The sequence below is a fragment of the Myripristis murdjan genome, chromosome 14, assembly GCF_902150065.1.
Source record: "Myripristis murdjan chromosome 14, fMyrMur1.1, whole genome shotgun sequence".
Taxonomy (NCBI): domain Eukaryota; kingdom Metazoa; phylum Chordata; class Actinopteri; order Holocentriformes; family Holocentridae; genus Myripristis; species Myripristis murdjan.
The window spans coordinates 15,367,601-15,387,400 of NC_043993.1; the positions used below are offsets into that span (position 1 = coordinate 15,367,601).

Here is a 19,800-nt window from a genome sequence, read left to right on the forward strand (position 1 = left end):
TCCAGAACTGCACTTGGAAGGAAATGTGAGGCAGAATTCAGGGGCGGCTTAGCCTTTCTGTCACTTTCAAAACTCTTCTTGAAACAGTTTATCTCAAAAGAACAAATGAGTCCCACCTGTGCAACAGGTGTAACTAGACCCCTTCCACTGATTTCAAACAGGCCTCGCAAGAGAATCTTTGGTTTACCAGGTAAAATGAGAGCAACAACTAATTACACACAGCTGACGCAACCTGACCCCTGCTTAACCAGCTCACATTTAAAAATTGTGATTGATGGAGATAGTCATGATATGAACTATTTCAGGGAGAGGTATGGAAGGAGTCTGAACATGCCAGCTTGGTGCTTCTTACATGCGGCAGAACAAAACAGGGCAAAACAACAAAAAAAGGAGTGTCAGGAGCACCAGTGATGCTGGCTATTACCAGAATTGTGTAACTGCAACTGTGAGAACAAACAAGAAATAAAGCATTACTGGCTATTCATCAAAACCAAACTTAAAAATCATCTTGGGGCTTCTGCAAACATTGTGATGGTAATCCAAAGACAGTTTCAACATGATTTAGCTATATTCTGTGTGATGACAGGAAATTCTAGTCTCCTCTGTTGGCCATCCATTAGCATGTGGAGTTTGTTTATATTTGATGTGGTCTGCCTCTTTTTCCGTGAGGTCATGTCCTGGATACAAATGGAGCGGAAACCACACCCATGCAGCATAAAGCGGCACTGTGTTGGTCGCATTTTGGAGGACACCCATTGACTGAATCCAGGAGGTCACTGAGGGGGACCTCTGAATATCACGCCACCGGCCCAACCAACCCCAGGGGAAGACAATCAATGCTGCACCTAGAAGACACTGATAACAACTATTTCTCCTGTCTCTCTCCAGGCAGCATCCTGATTCAACTCCTCTCTGCATGACAGAGAAAAATTAGCGGCAAGCCACATGGGCCTAAGTGGTGACGGCAATGAGTTCTCTTGCTAGGCTCCTTCCTGTTGTTTAATAATCACAAGGCAATGCTTCACTGACGTATTCAAACAACTGGCGCAACTGAGAATGGAGCTTGCTGACAAGTTCACCACCAGCTAGAAAATGTTTCTCAGTCAGACTCCCCAGAGGCACCGCACTTTGCAATTCTGAATTCATGTTATGTTTATAGAATAAACATCTTACTCCTTCACTGAAAGATAGAATGGCTTACTCTTGAAGTTCTTGGGTCTTAAGAGAATTGTACACATAAGACCTACTTTGGATCTCCGTCCTCTGTGTGTGCATCATACAAAGACACTTCAACATGATCTCTGGAGGAGACGGGGACTTTCCAATTATCAGATGACCACTGCCCCTGCCCCTTCTCAAAGTGTGTAGACACAGCTCTTGATTCACCACATTGTCGAAGGACCAGACAACCTGATTCTCAGTCTCGACCAGGGCTTCCAAACAGCCCAAGTGATACAGCACCTAACCCAGTTAGCATATGCGATAAATGGGAAGAAGATCAAAACCCTGATGTCATACGGGACACAAGACTTTGCTCCACTGATGAGCAGAAAGGATGCGTTGATGTGAAGGGATAAGGGATAAGCAGCTGCAGTGGGTTTGACAGTGGCCTTCAGCAGTAAAGACAGAATTTGATCCATGCCTCTTTTGGATGAAGCAGAGAACCTGAAACTGTGGTCACAGCAAATACTCACTCCCTCAAGATTACACATATTCCAGGCTTAGAGAGCATGAGAGCCAGACTAATGGCAAAAGACACTGTCAGATAAGTGGAGGTTACATCCCAACATAGTGGACCAGATTTTGACACTATTCAGGAAAGCAAAGCTGGATCTTTCTTTGCCACAAGGCAGAGCACATACGGTGCACTGTGGTTCACGACATGACTGTCCTTCCCTGGGAATAGACACTCATAGTCATGTGCCTTTGCAGAGAAGGTTGCTATATGCTTTTCCTGCCCTCTATCTCATCCTGCCCCTGGTAATGAGGGTTTAAAACGAGACTGGCGGTCACTCAAATGCCCCCATACATCACGTGGGCTACATCATGGACATTTTCTCAGTTTTGTTGGGACACCGTCACAGGCAAACAAAGTGAGAGGTAAGATGGCTTATCTGGTCAAACACCTGAAAGTTTGGTGTGTGAATATGATGTACACAGGACTGTTTGTGGATATGGTACAGACAATCATGTGTACATAATTGCAATCCACCTCTTCATGTCATGGTTCTCAAACATATGACTCAAAGGTCCACTTCTGATTTTTATTCAAGGTCAGAGGTCCGTAACGATTATCAGTAACAAAAAAAAAAAAAAAAAAACATTTAATCAACTCACTTGTTACTTTTAAGCAACATAGATTCAAGTTTAAGACAGTCAAGACTGTCAAAATACATTTGAGCCTACTGGGAGAAATGACATTGTGCAATGTGCACCGGTAGGCTAACACTTTTATCCAAAGTGATGTAAAGATAGCATTATTTGAGCTGACAAACATTACTGTAAGTTAACATTACTGTAAGTGGAATAAAAGCTTGGCACCCCTCACAAACATTACAATTTGAACTCGGCTGCAACAACATGCAAAATAGAAAATGCTAAATTTCATAACTTATATTAATAACACATGTTATGGGCTGTGTTCAGATTAACTTGCCAAGGTCTGGACTCCAAGAAGCCATGCTGCAGAGCAATGCAGTAAAAGAAGCATAGCCCAGAAATGGCTATTTTTACTCTCCAACACACAATTTTAATTAATTTGTGGACTACTCACACTACATGCCAATTGTTAGTATTTACTCCTATTCTAATTACATTGTTGTTGTTACATTAAAAACACATGGAGTCAAACTAATGCAAGACACCGCAAAACACCCAATGACATTCACCAGCTACACTATATTACCAAAAGTATTCGCTCACCCACTCAAATGATCAGAATCAGGTGTCCTAATCACTTGGCCTGGCCACAGGTGTATAAAATCAAGCACTCAGGCATGCAGACTGTGAAACAAGACATTTGTGAAAGAATGGGCCGCTCTCAGGAGCTCAGTGAATTCCAGCGTGGAACTGTCATAGGATGCCACCTGTGCAACAAATCCAGTCGTGAAATTTCCTCGCTCCTAAATATTCCACAGTCAACTGTCAGCTCTATTATAACAAAATGGAAGCGTTTGGGAACAACAGCAACTCAGCCACCAAGTGGTAGGCCACGTAAAGTGACGGAGAGGGGTCAGCGGATGCTGAAGCGCATAGTGCAAAGAGGTCGCCGACTTTCTGCACAGTCAATTGCTACAGAGCTACAAACTTCATGTGACCTTCAGATTAGCCCAAGTACAGTACGCAGAGAGCTTCATGGAATGGGTTTCCATGGCCGAGCAGCTGCAGCCAAGCCACACATCACCAAGTGCAATGCAAAGCGTCAGATGCAATGGTGTAAAGCACGCCGCCACTGGCCTCTAGAGCAGTGGAGACGCGTTCTCTGGAGTGATGAATCACGCTTTTCCATCTGGCAATCTGATGGACGAGTCTGGGTTTGGAGGTTGCCAGGAGAACAGTACATTTCAGACTGCATTGTGCCGACTGTGAAATTTGGTGGAGGAGGAATTATGGTGTGGGGTTGTTTTTCAGGAGCTGGGCTTGGCCCCTTAGTTCCAGTGAAAGGAACTTTGAATGCTTCAGGATACCAAAACATTTTGGACAATTCCATGCTCCCAACCTTGTGGGAACAGTTTGGAGCGGGCCCCTTCCTCTTCCAACATGACTGTGCACCAGTGCACAAAGCAAGGTCCATAAAGACATGGATGACAGAGTCTGGTGTGGATGAACTTGACTGGCCTGCACAGAGTCCTGACCTGAACCCGATAGAACACCTTTGGGATGAATTAGAGCGGAGACTGAGAGCCAGGCCTTCTCGACCAACATCAGTGTGTGACCTCACCAATGCGCTTTTGGAAGAATGGTCAAAAATTCCTATAAACACTCTCCTCAACCTTGTGGACAGTCTTCCCAGAAGAGTTGAAGCTGTAATAGCTGCAAAAGGTGGACCGACATCATATTGAACTCTATGGGTTAGGAATGGGATGGCACTTCAGTTCATAGTATGAGTAAAGGCAGGTGAGCGAATACTTTTGGTAATATAGTGTATTAATTTTTAACTCTGGGTTAAAAAACAAAACTCAAAACAAAACCTGTTGATTTAGCACCTGCAATATGCAGTTCAATGCATTTGCATGTGGAGGTGATACATGGTATTCTTTTCTTCTATCTTAAACAACAGTTAATCTACTAAAACAAACAAACATGTTTTAGTGCTGATTCCTTTTGAAATTATTGCAGTGACAGTGTGGGAGAAAATTAATACAAAAATTATTACAACCAAAACTGAAATGTAACGCAGTTTGTTTACTGTCGCCTAAAGGGGAATGTGTGACATTAAATGCTTCCAGGCATGGCCATAGTCAAAATACAGGAGTCCTGCAGCAATTCCACAATTTCTGCCACCACAGGCATGACCTGAAGCAGATACAGGAATTAGACTGAGTTTATCTGTTTTTATTTTTTTTAGAATATAATATGAATCTATAGTATGATCTTCATGCTATACACTGGAAATGCAAATTAGTGACAATATCGTTACTTGTGTTGTATACAGTCTTTAATTGGTGTAATTTCATTAATGATCTCAGTAATTCCAGTAATTATGACTGTTTATAATTAGCAAATAAAGAATGCTTAAATGACCGTGCCTCTTTGTAAATAAATGGTTATGTAAATATTTGAGCAGATATTACTCATTACATTATACACAGCCTAGACAAATTCATAAACACACACACACACACACACACACACACACACACACACAAACCATGCATTTATAAAGAGAAAGAGTGAGAAAGACAAAGGATTATCATAAAAAGTTTTTCTGTTCAATTTTTGGTAATTGGCACTTTGCACAAGTCACTTTATTTTTGACGCCTAATTATAAAATGTTGCTATTTAAAACAAGAGGAGGAAATAATGGGAAAGGGTACGTTTTAATGTGTTTTTTTTTATGGTTTAAAGATTTTGCATTACTTAGCTGCTACAATATTTTTGTTGTTGTTATCAAAATAGCTGTTTGTCAGTATATAGCCAATCAATCAGAATCCGACTGACTTTGACAGTCACTTGTTTTCCATGATGAAGAATATCAAATTTGATGTAACTTATGGAGAATTTAGCAGTAGAACTTGGAGGCCCTAAACAAACACTGTACAGGGCATAATTTGGAATTTAAAATAAATAAATAAATACAGAATGACTCCACCACTTGTGTGGAGTGTGGTGCTATGTGGTTTTGATGAAGGGCTGGATGGTAGGTAAAATAAATAAATAAAAATCAAATACCACTACATCTTTGACTGAATACCTAAATATCAACAATGTAAACATACTGCGATGAGTACTGGTGCTTTCATTAAGATATGCAGGGCCCTATCTTGTGCCACCCGCTATCCGCTGCCACTACCCGCTACCCGCAAATTGCGGATTTAGGAACTTCCGCTATCCCTAAACGGTATCTTGCGCCACCCGCTACCCGCTATCCATTATGCCGACTCCGTCATTTGCGCCTGGAGGTGTGTCCGTGGGCGTGTTTCATGCGCTATCCCTAAAGTTGCTATCTTGCGCACACACTTTAGGGATAGCGGATAGGTCAGGACCACCCACTATCCGCTATCCCTAAAGTTTGGGCTGTTAGGAGAGTGCGCCCAGGCGGCTTCAATGCGCGCCCCGACGGAGCCACACCACGCACACGGTCGGACTGATACCAGGACGCCGCCGGAATGGACTGAGTATATTACTCATATAGACTGTTTAGAGGAAAGACTGTTTTAATTGGACACTTACGCCAGCACGTTTTATTGTTTTATCATAATCCAGCAGCTGTGCTATATTTTTATTTTTAATATTTTATTTGCCCAATCTACCTTGTCAATAAATTAGTTTACACATAGTTCCACCTCTGCCTCTTGTGTGTCTGTGGTGTGACCCGGGGATTTTACTCAATCAGTACAACCTTGTGACACGTCCACTTGGACACATGTGGCTCCACCTCCCGAATTAATTCGCCTATAATATAATATATAATATGTTTATATATAAAGCCAACTTGCTTTAGCCTCAGTAGAAGCCCTGAGAAAATCTACCTCCCTCTCTCCATCGCGGGTTTAGGATTTAGGATTTAGGATAGCGCAGCCTGCCCTTAAAGGCAATGGCACCTGGCACACTGATTGGTTTAACTGGCGAAACGCCCAAAACACGCCTATGCATAATATAGCGGGTAGCGCAGGTGTTTTGCGGATAGCGGGAGGTGCACAAGATAGCAACTTTTACGGGGGAACGCCTCTTCCTAAATCCTAAATCCGCAAACAGCGGGTTTAGGGAGTCTGGCGCAAGATAGGGCCCTTAGTGTATAGAGGTTTTTGATGAATGGTCATTAGTAATGTGAATATGAAGACCAAACAGGTGGAGGCAAATAAGAGAACAGCTAAAACAGTCTACTAAGTTGAAAATTACATCCATTTACTATAATGCAGCCTTTAAAATCAGAAAAGACAACACTTGTGCAATATCACAATATTATGATGCAGAAAATCCCTGACGATATTCGGCTCATACCACAACACCAGTATAACAGTGATACAATTTCATCAAGCCCTATTTTGTTGAATGGAATATTAAGACATTTTAAATTCTTATTAGCATGCAGGTGGTTACTTGCTCATTATGGTTCTAATTGTGATACAAAAGTCCAGCCAGTATCAGAAACTTGTATACACTTCAGGTAGGAATTAGTGCTGCAACTGACAATTCTTTTCATCATAGATTAATCTGTCGATCTCAATTAATCAATTAGCTGTTTGGTTCATAAAATATCAGAAAATGGAGAAAAAAGGCTGATGATCACAATTTCCCACAGCTCAAGGTGACATCCTCAAATGTCTTGTTTTGTCCAAACCAACAGTCCTCAACCCAAACATATTTAAGTTTACTCTCATAGCAGATTAAAGAATGACAAAATATTCACATTTGAGAAGCTGGAATCAGAGAATTTGGAAATTTTCTCCTTAAAAATGACTTCAAACGATCGATTATCAAAATAATTGGCAATTAATTTAATAGTTGCCCACTAATCAATTATTTGACTAACCTTTGCAGCTCCAGTAGGAATCATACCATACACTACGCTACCCTACCCTACCATACCATTCTATACTCAAACTTTTGCTAAGGCTGTGATTCAACATTGCCATGAACTGCATTAACATGATAGCACAGACCAGCACAATAACAATTGTTCCCCTGCTATTCAATCCATTTCCTTACCCTGAGCCATGGTGTAGGTCATTGTCATTGATATAACACCAGAAACTAAGATGAATTGTTGTGTGTATGAGAAAAAAAAAAAAAAAAAAAAAAAAAAAAAAAAAGTTGTTCACTGGCCATAAATTGACTCAGTAAACAACTGAAGAAAATGACAGACAACCAGCGGGTGGCTTCTTGTTTATAGTTCAACACTGGATATTTTGTGTTAAAAGCAACAGCCTTTGAAGTTTAAACACGGCAGTTTCACTGTTGTTTTAGATTAAAAATCCATCCGTGAGTCCCACGTCTGTGTGTGAGTTTGCGTGTGTGTGTGTGTGTGTGTGTGTGTGCATGTGTGTCCCATACAGGCCAGGCAAACTGACTGATCAATAAGCAGTGAATTCACTTGAAGCAGGAGCCATTGCAAGAGCGAGCTAAAGTTGAACTTGGAAAATGAGATTGCTTGACCCTTTTCTCACTGGGCATGCAGTGCAACATCAGTTTGTCATGAATAATCTCTCTACGTCTCCTCCTCCCTTACTCCTATCCCTCCACTGCCCCTTCTCTCCCTCTCTTCTACTGCTATCCACTTATTCTGTTGTAGCTCGCTTTTGTTGTACAGAACTTTGCCAACGCCAGAGTGAATAAATGAATAAAAAAAGGAGCTGGAAGAGTACAGAGCTCTCTGTCCAGCCATTATACCTTCCCACCTGCAACACAATGTGACAGGAAGATAAGGGGAAAGGGAGAAAAGAAGAGATGGAAAGAGGAAGAAAGTCCCATATTCCTTACCCAGCGTAGAAATTGAAGGGGAAATAATATGAGCCGTGTCAAAATGCAATCTCACCCCGTTTACCCTGATGTTTAAGCCCTTCCCTGACTCCGGTGCTTCCAAGGAGAGGCAGCGAATTAAAAAAAAGGGAAAGTGATACGAAGAGAAAGAGGAGGATATATGAAAGCAGACGGTGGATGGAGAGACGAAAATGAATGGAGGGAGAGGCAGTTAAAGTGAGAGAGCAGCTGGTAATAGGGATATAAAGAGTGTAATCTCTGGCTCGGGCAATAACATTTAGCTATGGAACGATGTGTGGAGGGCACACGCACGCACATAAACACACACACACACACACACACATTTACTGCAGCCTAGTAAACAGCTCTGACCTTAACAATTTCACAGCATTTACTGCAAGTCAGTGGAGGTTGTGCGCAAACATACACACAGACACATATTCAAACAAGTGCATCCATATCAATGCAAGCAAACATGTATATGCATATAAAAATTAGGGCTGAACAATTAAGCAAAATAGTATTGCAATCACAATATGGTCAAGTGCAATGTCCAAATCACTGGAGTTGCAACTTTTTAGTCAAGGTAAAATATGAAAAACATTATAAACAAGAAGAATGCACTCAGTAGAGAGCAGGTCTCCACCAGGCAACAAACCACTCTTCTTTTGCCTCCTGGAAGAAGGAAAAATACAGAGGCATTGCCTGTGTATGCACCCTCTCTGGTGCTCTCGGACTTTGGGTGAACAACCAGCTGAGGATTTAGCACACGGCTGTGGTTTCAAAAGGTCTGAATCACCGCAACCATGTGAGGTCCTTGATCATACAGTCATAACTGTGCACAAAAAAATATTAGGCCCAGTGGGATGCAAAATTAGCTGCAGAGAGATAGACACACACATGGACAGAAAAAAACGTGTTTTCCCTACCATTATAAGACTTAGGTGCAGTGCCTATGAGTTTTTGCACAGTGCCTACATCAACTGAAGGGGAAATACAGGATACAAGTTTTTGATATGCAGCACCCAAGCTAAAAAACTATCTGATAAGCAAAAGAGAGAAAGAGACAGAGACAGAGAGAGAGGCAGAGAGAGAAAGTAAGAGAGGGAAAGAGAGAGAGCAGTGATGGCCGAGTGAGGTAGAGAGTGAATGAGGAGTGGGAGTGGCAGCGGCAAAAACAAACACTGTCGTAGAAACAGAGAGAGTGAGAGAGAGTGGTAGCAGCAGTGGTCGAGCAAGCTAGAGAGTGAATGAAGAGAGGGAGTGATAGTAGCGAGAACACACATTGTCAGAGAAAGAGAGAGACAGAGCGAGAGAGAGAGAGAGAGAGAGAGAGAGAGAGAGAGGCAGTGGTCGAGCAAGCTAGAGAGTGAATGAAGAGTGGGAGTTGTAGTAGCAAGAATAAACATTTTTCAAAGGTGTTGAATCACCATAACCAAGAGAGATCCTTGTTCATAGTAATAACTGAACAAAAAACATATTAGGCTCATAGGCAGTAGCAGGCAGACTAGCTGCTGACAGATACACACACACACACACAGACACACACACACACTTTTACTGCGGTATAGACCCTAGCAAAAGTCACATTATCATTTTACTGCAATATGATTTGTTTGCCATATTGTCATGCCCTGATGCAGACCCACTAGCTTATATTTATACACAATTGTTAACATAGTTTGTGAGTCTCAAATTTCAGGTTTCTGCGCATTGCTGAATCATTCTGATAGAGAGGACCCAATACAGTTATGCTAAAATAATGCACAAATGTAAGTAAAATAAAAATTGAGGTGGGGAAGGACTAAACTATTCCCTGAGACCTGATGAGGACAAACACACGCCTAGAGCAAAGACACAGGGATATCTCTAGAGGATCTTTCATTTCTTTCACAAACACCAACACAGTTTCTCCATCTGCTGCTTCCTTCCCTTCCTCCCCTCCTCTCCCCCTCTTTCTTCCTCTTGCTTTTTTCCTCTCCTTGCACATGGCCTGCAGATTGGATGGCCTTCCTTAGTCCCAGACACACACAGATGTACTGTCACACAGATGCCAATGCACACATCTGCAAGAATTCTGACAAACGCACACACGAACACAAGCACACAAACACACACATGCACACACACGCACATACATGCGCACACATATACACACATACACACACACAGAATCCCCTGGCTGCATTTGGAGACAGTGAAGGTGCTAAAGTGGCCTGAGGCATCAGGATTGCTGCTTAATAACTCGCCTGGGGCATCAACCTGACAACGCTCATCACTAAACACAGACATGTGTGCACACGAACACACACACATAACACACACATACAGCTACAAGCTGTCTGTCTATCTGTCTGACCATCAGCCTTTCTATCTCATTTCAAGAAGTTTTTTCTTTGTCCCCAGGGGGGAAACATGAGAGCGAAAACTGTTCTAACAAAGACAAGCTTTGAAGTCGATCAAAATAATTAAATATTAAAGTAAAAGTCCACCCAGCAACAGAATCCACATGTCCTAACAATGATCACGGTCAGTTTAGTCAAGATTTGTGTTCAACAAGTCTCTTATAAAGTTAGTGCTGTGAGAGCAAAACCCTAGCTCTATAGCCCATGCAGCAGACACAGAACTTTTCAAATGCCCAATTGTTTTCAGTGGCCTGGTGCAGACTTAAGATGTCAATTGCAACATAAATCTGCCATGACACATCTGCTCCAAACTTTGGTTTGATTTCACAGCAGTGGACCAGCAAGGCCGTTTTCAAGAAGTTTCTGGAGGCAAAAGGAAATAGTTAATAAAATTTTCCAAAACAGCAACTAGTTAGGACTTCATAACCACCAGGCCATTTGTCATATCAAGCATGTTTATTTTTCATGCATTTATAATTTGCAGTGATCTATTGCAAGGCCTTTTTGATTCAGCTCATTAGGTTTTCCTCATCCATGTTTTGGCTGCTTGACAAGCTAGCAAGTTGGCGAAAAGTATAAAAATGTTGCCTTCTATATCGAGCGGCAAAGCATGAAATAGCACACAATCACATGACATTTGGTCTTTTCATTTGAACTGTTGCTCATTTTATTGTCATTAAGTTGTCATAATTTTGGCGAGCTATTCAATTTCAATTCAATTTCAATTTTATTTATTTGTATAGCCCAGAATCACAAATACAAATTTGTCTCAAAGGGCTTTACAGAAAAATACAACATCCTCTGTCCTTAGACCCTCACAACGGATGAGGAACAACTCCCTAAAAAACCCCTTTAACAGGGAGAAAAATAGGAAGAAACCTCAGGGGAGCAACAGAGGAGGGATCCCTCCCCAGGACGGACAGACGTGCAATAGATGTAAACACAGATAACAAACAATAAATGTATGGAAATAGATAGGTGGTGGATGAGGGATGATGACGCCAAGGCAAGCTGGATGCACCAGAGCAGCCAGGGACCCGGGCCACACAGCCACCTACACCACGACGACCTGGATCTAAAATAGACAGCACGCACTCGGACAAACACACATCAACCATTCACACACACTCACACAGAGACAAAGGTGGCACATTAATTATCTGGAGAAGACTAATTGATAATTAGCTCCGTGAGAGCAATAATTTCATAATCTCGTCGGCAGGTGAGTGCTTGGGTTACTTCACTGAGACAGAGAACCAGCCCACCGTACCACTAACTGTCAGCCATAAGTTAGGCCGAAGAGATGAGTTTTTAATCTAGATTTGAAAGAATCAACAGATTCAGATTGCCTGACGTCAGCAGGGAGGTTATTCCACAGCAGCGGGGCACGATAGGAAAAGGCCCGGCCACCTGCTGACTTCTTCTTAATCCTAGGTAAGCACAGCAGCCCCGCATTTTGAGAGCGGAGAGCCCGCGATGGAATGTAGGGTTTAAGGAGATCCGAAAGGTAAGATGGGGCAAACCCATTTAAGATTTTGTAGGTTAACAGAAGCACCTTAAAGTCAGATCTAATATGCACAGGAAGCCAATGAAGGGAGGCAAGAATTGGAGTAATATGATCAAATTTTCTAGTTCTAGTTAAGACCCTAGCTGCAGCATTTTGAACCATCTGGAGACTTTTGGTGCTGGCCTGTGGGAGACCTGAAAACAGGACATTGCAGTAATCAAGTCTGGCTGAAACAAATGCATGAATTAAGGTCTCTGCGTCAGCCATGGACAGGGAAGACCGAATTTGTGCTATATTACGTAAATGAAAATAGGCAGTCTTGGTGATATCCTTAATGTGCCTGTCAAAGGATAAGCAGGGATCAAAAGTAACACCGAGATTTTTGGCTGCCACACTTTGTGAAATCACACAGTTGTCAAGTAGAACTGTTAACTGTTCAAAACAGTGTCTATGTCTGGGAGGGCCGACTACTAACATCTCAGTTTTATCTGAGTTTAATAGCAGGAAATTTAGTGACATCCAATTCTTTACCGCAGCCAGACAGACCTCTAATCTATTGATCTCTGTGGGATCATCAGCCTTTATGGGCAAATATAGCTGAGTATCATCAGCATAACAATGGAAATTAATACCATGGCTACGTATAATTTGTCCAAGTGGCGAGATGTACAGGGAAAAGAGAAGAGGACCCAGGACTGAGCCCTGAGGTACCCCGCATTTAACATTGGAGAATTTGGATCTAGTATTATTGTACATGACAGACTGTGTTCTTTCAGATAAGTATGAGTTAAGCCATGCACGAGCCAGGCCCGTGACACCAAAATTCTCAGTTAGTCTCTCTAATAAAATGGAATGATCAACAGTATCAAAGGCTGCACTGAGGTCCAGTAATAAAAGCACAGAGGTAGAGTCCGCATCAATAGCCAACAGAAGATCGTTGGCAACTCTAGTAAGTGCTGTCTCAGTGGAGTGACAGGCCCTGAAAGCTGATTGGAAAGGCTCATACAGCTGATTCACTGCCAAATGGGTGGAGAGTTGTTGAAAGACAACTCTCTCGAGCACTTTAGACATGAACGGGAGATTGGAAACTGGGCGATAGCTATTTAAAGAACTAGAATCAAGATGTGGTTTCTTTAAAAGCGGTCTGACCACAGCTGTCTTAAAGCTGCTGGGCACAATGCCAGTACTAAGAGATAAATTAACAATATCTAGCATTGTAGAGCCCAGTAAAGGCCAGGATTCTTTATAAAGCTTGGCAGGTAGCGGATCAAGAAAGCAGGTTGTCGGTTTAGAGGCTATCACAAGCTTAGATAAGGTATCAAGTGAGACAGCCTCAAAAACCGAGATAGTAGGGACTATTGGTGAGCTAGCGACTGCCAATGAGTCCGCAGGAGCTGCAGCGGATTCAGAATTAATTTTTTGCCTGATTTCCTCAACCTTGTTGCCAAAAAAGTCCAGAAAATCATCTGCTGTAAGTGATAAGCTAGTAGCAGATGGCTGTTTTTTCGTGAGCTTTGCTACTGTCTCAAAGAGAAATCTAGGATTATGTTTATTAATGGCGATTAAGCGGGAGAAATAGGCTGCTTTAGCCACACCTAGGGCGCGCTTATATTTCAATAAGCTATCATGCCAGGATAGGTAAAAAACAACTAACTTCGATTTTCGCCATTGTCGTTCCAATCTCCTGCAGGCCTGCTTCAAAGCTCGTATCTCTTCATTAAACCAGGGTGTGGATCTCTTCAGTCGCCTCGGTCTGGTAGAGAGCGGGGCAACTGTATCAAGGAGACTGGAGAGGGCCACGTTGAGGGAACTAGTAAGGTTTTCAACAGAGCCTGTCTCTACAGTGAGAGGAGCCAAAACTCCAGGCAACTGCTGGCTAAACGCAGCAACAGCAGAGGGACCAATATGGCGACTAGTAATTACATCTGTGCCACCACTAACAGGACAGGCCAGCGATGCCTCAAATTTAATAAGAAAATGATCTGACACAGCAGAGGTGGCTGATAAGACAGTCAGATCAGAAACAACAATCCCTTTAGACAAGACCAGATCAAGGATATTACCATTGCAATGAGTTGCCTCTTGAACAGACTGAGTAAATCCAAATGTATCAATAAGATTTGAAAATGCTTTATTCAGTGGATCATCAGCCTTATTTATACGGATATTAAAATCTCCAAAAACCAAGATCTGTTCAGAATGGGTAACTAAGCCTGACAAAAATTCACCAAACTCATCTAAAAACTGAGAGTAAGGACCAGGCGGTCGATAGATCACCACCATATAAAATGGAGAAAGGCTATGCATGGCTGAGGAAGATGAACTCAAGACAAGAGCCTCAAAGGATTTAAATTTATTTTCCAGATTAGATGTAAATTTAAATATATCTTTGTAAATTAAGGCAACACCACCGCCTCGTTTATGAGCCCGGGCTACATGGGCATAGGAGTAATTAGGTGGAGTAGCCTCATTTAGGGGCAGGAAAACATTTGGTTTCAACCATGTCTCACACAGACCAATCATGTCCAATCCATGATCAAGAATTAGATCATTTATAAGTAAAGCTTTGGTAGCCAGAGATCTAATATTTATAAAACCAAATTTTAGGTTCTTGCTGCCACGACCAGTGGTGAGCAGATCTGAAGACCCACCACTGGCTGAGGTATTAATAGGGACCAAACATCTAGTGTGATTAGCTGACCGTCCCAAACCTTTAGGCTTAGGACGATGAGTAAGCACAGGCTTAATAGCTTGAGGAGTATGGTTTTGTAGTCTATAAGGTGCTTTGTTACAGGGATGTACTACAACAGTAGAAGGGGTAGTTTGTAGATTCATATACTGGCCAACCAGGAGACTGTGAGTGGGCCAGTGGGGTAGGGAGACTGTCTCCATGTCGTAAGCCAAGCCAGTAGTCTGATTATCTATACTATGAGAGATATCCTGACCAATCACCTTAGCTACACTAGATGACTCCACACCCACACTAATTCTATACCTAGCAGGCTCTCTAATCACCTGCCACCTGCCGAGTATTAAATCCCTAGTGTCAAACAGAAGCTAAAGCTCTATCTATATTGCTAGACAAAAGAGTGGCGCCTTCCCCAGTAGGATGAAGGCCGTCCGCTTTCAGCAGGTGAGGCCGGCCCCAGAAGGAAGGCCAGTTATCCACAAAGCTAAAACCGTGCTCAGCACAGTGACGGGCCAGCCAGCGGTTCAACGAGGTTAACCTACTGTACATCTCATCATTACCCCTCACTGGTAAGGGACCAGAGACAACTAATCGATGCCGACACATCTTTCTAGCTAGCTCAAGTGTCCTGACTAAGCTAGCTTTTGTGATCTCTGACTGCTTCATCCTAGCATTATTGGTGCCGACATGAATAACAATGTTCTTATAGCTACTGGTGTAGTGTGCCTGGGTCCCCTGTTTCTTCCTCGATGCTGCCAGCACCCTAAGATTATCCTCTATGTCGGAGACTCTGGCCCCAGGTAAGCAATGAACCACAGCTGGCGAAGCTAGTCTAACATTGCGGGTGATGGAGTCTCCTATCACTAGCGTGCGTTGCTCTACTCTGTCAACAGGAGCGGGAGAGACACGCTGGCCCACGGGGTTACCAACAGGGCTGGAGAGGGGCGAGAACCGGTTTGCAGTCGGGAGGGGCGACCGCAAACCGGGCCACACAACCGGTGACTTGCTCTTGCGAGCCTTCCCACGCCGGCTAACAGAGACAAACCCCGCCGCCTCTGCCGACGAGGCTAAGCTAGTGCTAGCGCTAGCGGGCCGCCTATCAGGCCCGGGACTGAGGCTATCTGGAGTGCCCGTGATGTCTAGCGTATCCCTAGCCGAAAGTAGCTGCTCTAAATCACGGACACGTCTCTCTAGTAGAGACATCCTATCTGAGAAAGCGGAGCAGTCACTGCACACCATCGTTGTCCAAGGCTGGATTTACTGCAGCAACACAGAGCTAACTAATAGCTAGGCTAACGCTAGCGCTAGTACATAAGCCAGTAAACAGAGTGCGATTAGCTCCGCTAGTCTATCGACTCTGAAGAAGTAGCAGGGTTATCACAATAGCAAGGTAATCAAGTTATAAAATCTACCAGCTACAGAAGAGATGTAATATGTATGGCTAACGATTAGTTTGAACAGGAGAGAGAGAGAGAGAAGGAACAGGTAGCAGCGACCTTACGAAGCAGGAAACAGCGTCACAGCGTCGCAGCGTCAGGTGCGTTCAGGGAGCGTCGGAACGATCTTCGAATCGTTCCGAAGCTATGTCTGTGTTTTTAAATATGACCTAGCTTTAACCTCAACTTGCTACTGTTTTTCTCCCAGTCCAACTGATGACTGTGCATGTCATTTCCACATCCAAACACTGTTTCCAATACTGGACATTTTGTTTGGGTTTGGGTATGGGTTGTGTCAGTAACCATGATCAACTGTTAAGTAACTGTTAAACTTAAATTACACATCTCAGCAAATGAGGTATCAAAGAAAATTCTGACTTTCCCAATGCTATAAACCATTTGCTGAGTCAATCACATGTACTTGAAAACAGCAGGAAGCTATAGGCACAACGGGATCTTCATTTCCATCACTGGTAAGGGCCAGTGATTGACAAACCAGCTGGACAAAGCTTCACAAACTGAGCAGACAAGCACTAGGACATGGATGACAAAAAGCTAATTGAGAAAAACAAAACAAACAAAAAAACAGCCTGTTATAAAAATGCACGATCCGTCCCGGTGGTCAAATGGAAAATGTCAATGCTGTGGTGCTGATGCTTCAAATCTCCTGTCTGCAGTGTGCCATAAAAGCATCAACACGACACACATCTAGTTTATTTAGGTCATAAATGCAGTTATGAAAAAGCTGCTGTCAACACATTTCTGTTGCAGAGGGTCACATGGCAATTCATAATCTATCCATTAAACCCGCATTATTGGTCTTGCCACAAGAAAGCATTCAACCGATTACATATTATCAAAAGCACACACTGCAGTGTGCCCTACTATACTGTCAGTATCACCTTCAAGAACAGTTTGAAACTCTTACATTCATGTCCTGAAACAGTGTCTGGATTCTCAGCCTCAACTTTATACACTGTTGACCTGCAGGTGCACTACACCACCATCCAATCTCCGGGCTTTCCTCTAGCCTGTAGTCGTCCTCAGTTAGATGTCAAGCCTCTCCTCTGGCCCACCTCCTCTTCCTTCTCACTTCAATATTCTGCCACTACCCTCTCCCCCAGCATACGGCCTCTCTCTCTCTCTCCTCTGACCTCTACATTGTTCTCTTCCTCTTAAGAAACCGTAGGCCCTTCCATATCCCTTGATTTTCTACTCTTGACATTGTCTTTCCAGTTTCCATGGTCAGAGACAATTTGAATCACATTTCTTTTTATCTCCCCAAGTATCGACCAACATTGGGAACATCAATTTCAGAACTCTCTTAACTGTCCTTCTGGTCAAAATCATTTCATCATGTTGGAGCACCCTCTTTTTACCATTCCCCTCTCTCAATCACCTACCTCATTATGTCTCATCACTTATTCATGTGTCTTTTTCATTCTACAAATGTACATATTCTACAAAGTTACAATTTACCAATTCTGTTTTAGTGAAAATCATTTTGGATCAGAAAATTATTCCTGTACTGTCTATCTGCAACTATATTTTCAGGTTAGAATGTTAATAGTAAGGTAATATTTGATTGATTTCCAAATGTTAAAAATTAAATTAAACTTGTGCTTGTCCTCCTCCATGGAGGTCAAAATGCAGAATCAGCAACAGAGCAGCAGCCCTGTAGCTGGTAGGGACTTCGTGTCCCACTCAAGGACAGTTCCAACAGGGCAGTTTTCCAGCGCGGGGTTGAACACTGTCCTCCAGCTGAAGGACAGTCTCTCTTATTGCTAGGCCACGCTGCCACCCCAGTGTGAAAATCTATGTGAAAAATGACTGTATTTCTCCTGCAAATGTCCATAAATCAAAAATATTTTCAGAGTCCAAGAAGTTTTCACTCACCAAACTTTCCAACTTGCATTTGAGACATAAATCGAAGTAAAGACATTATCTTATTTCCTTCAATGCAATGGAGAAATTGTTGCTTTTTATTTTTTGGCTTGTGTATCAACACCATAAATTTACAGAGGTTGTATGAGACAAATATTATGAAGCATATTTTTACTTATTATTAAAACATCAAATTTGCAAATATACTGTAGCAAAAAAACTACTACTAGAACCCAAATTAACAATACCCTGCTCAAACAAACAAACAATTAAATTAATTATTTAATTAAATGATTAAATAATTTAGCAATTAATTAATTAATTAATTAAAACATTTAATGGCATTCTTATGTCTCATAGGTAGGTAGACAAAACAAAGTACTTACGACTGTTTTCTCTTCAAGAAAGAAATACATCTGATTTTTAATGCCTGTTGGGATGTCCATATCACTTCCTTTTGATTTTTTTAAACAGTGAAATTAATCATTAGCCATTGGCTTAGCTGTCTGACATGCGCACACACACACACACACACACACACACACACACACACACACACACACACACATACACACACACACACATACACACACAGGCACATGTGCACACAATGTAGCTATTACTGCTAAGTAAATCTTTCGTTGTGAGATGCAATGATTTCTCCAGCAAATACATTAAAAAGTTATATTTGTGTCCATGGCAACAAGAAATTGCTGATGCTTATCTCACGAAAAAAATAAGTTTGTGGATGTACTTAGGCATCTCTGTGCATGTGTGTGTGTTTGCGTTTGTAATATATACAGTATACATGTGGTGTGTGTCTGTGTGTGTGTGTGTGTGTGCTTACTGAAGTCTCCAGTCAAGTAGAGGGCTTGTGCCCCAGGGGCCCACTCTCTGAACAATAGAGCATTGTTGGCCTGCCTCTGGACACCGTAGTTGCAGTAGCTCTTGGTGAAGCTGTCCATGCTGCCCTCAGCCTCCACCAGCTGACCCAGCTTCTGCTCAAACAGCTTGTACCTGTACCGCACAGGCAGAGAGAGAGAGAGAAGGAAAAAAAAAAAAAAAAAAAAAAAAAAAAAAACAGTATAAGACCATCACTGTATACACAAAATATCAAATTCTACTGAGCTCAGTAGTCCTGCCCGATGTATATATATGTATGTATTACCACCGGCACTACTGTTGCCTTCACTCCCCACATCCTCTCTAGCTCCTTTCTCACCCCCTTGGTATTTTTTGAGCTTCTGTTCCTTCTTCCTGTTGTTGCTGTTGCTCGGGATCTCTACATCTATCACCACTGCCTTCTTTTGCAGTTTGTCGACCACCACGATATCTGGTTGATTAGCCACCACCAGTTTATCAGTCTGGATCTGGAAGTCCCACAGGATTTTGGCTCTGTTGTTCTCAACCACCTTTGGAGGTGTCTTCCATTTTGACCCCGGGACTTCGAGCCCCAATTTGGTGCAGATGTTCCTGCCAGCCTCTTGAACCCTGGTGTGATGTGCTGGGCGATCTCATGGGCATCTTTGCACAGCCTGCACCTGGGGTCTTGCCTGGTATGGTAGACTCCGGCCTCTATGGATCTTGCGCTTAGGACCTGTCTTGTACTGGACTACATTATATTTAGAGGTGTTTCTAATTTTGTGTCCTCATTATTTATATACATGAGGGGGACAGAATAGTAGAAACAGCTCTCAATAAAATACAGTCCAGTACAACAGCACCACTAACTATGAG

At 42.5% G+C, this 19,800-nt stretch overlaps 1 protein-coding gene across 1 annotated transcript in view; it reads right to left on the reverse strand.

Moving 5' to 3' along the window:
* gbe1a (glucan (1,4-alpha-), branching enzyme 1a) overlaps nucleotides 1-19,800 on the reverse strand; it is a 142,739-nt gene that overhangs the window by 95,029 nt on the left and 27,910 nt on the right. Inside the window, exon 2 of the mRNA XM_030068349.1 lies at nucleotides 18,911-19,080. Within this exon, the coding sequence (XP_029924209.1) occupies nucleotides 18,911-19,080 (170 nt within the window). The remainder of the gene's footprint in view (nucleotides 1-18,910; nucleotides 19,081-19,800) is intronic.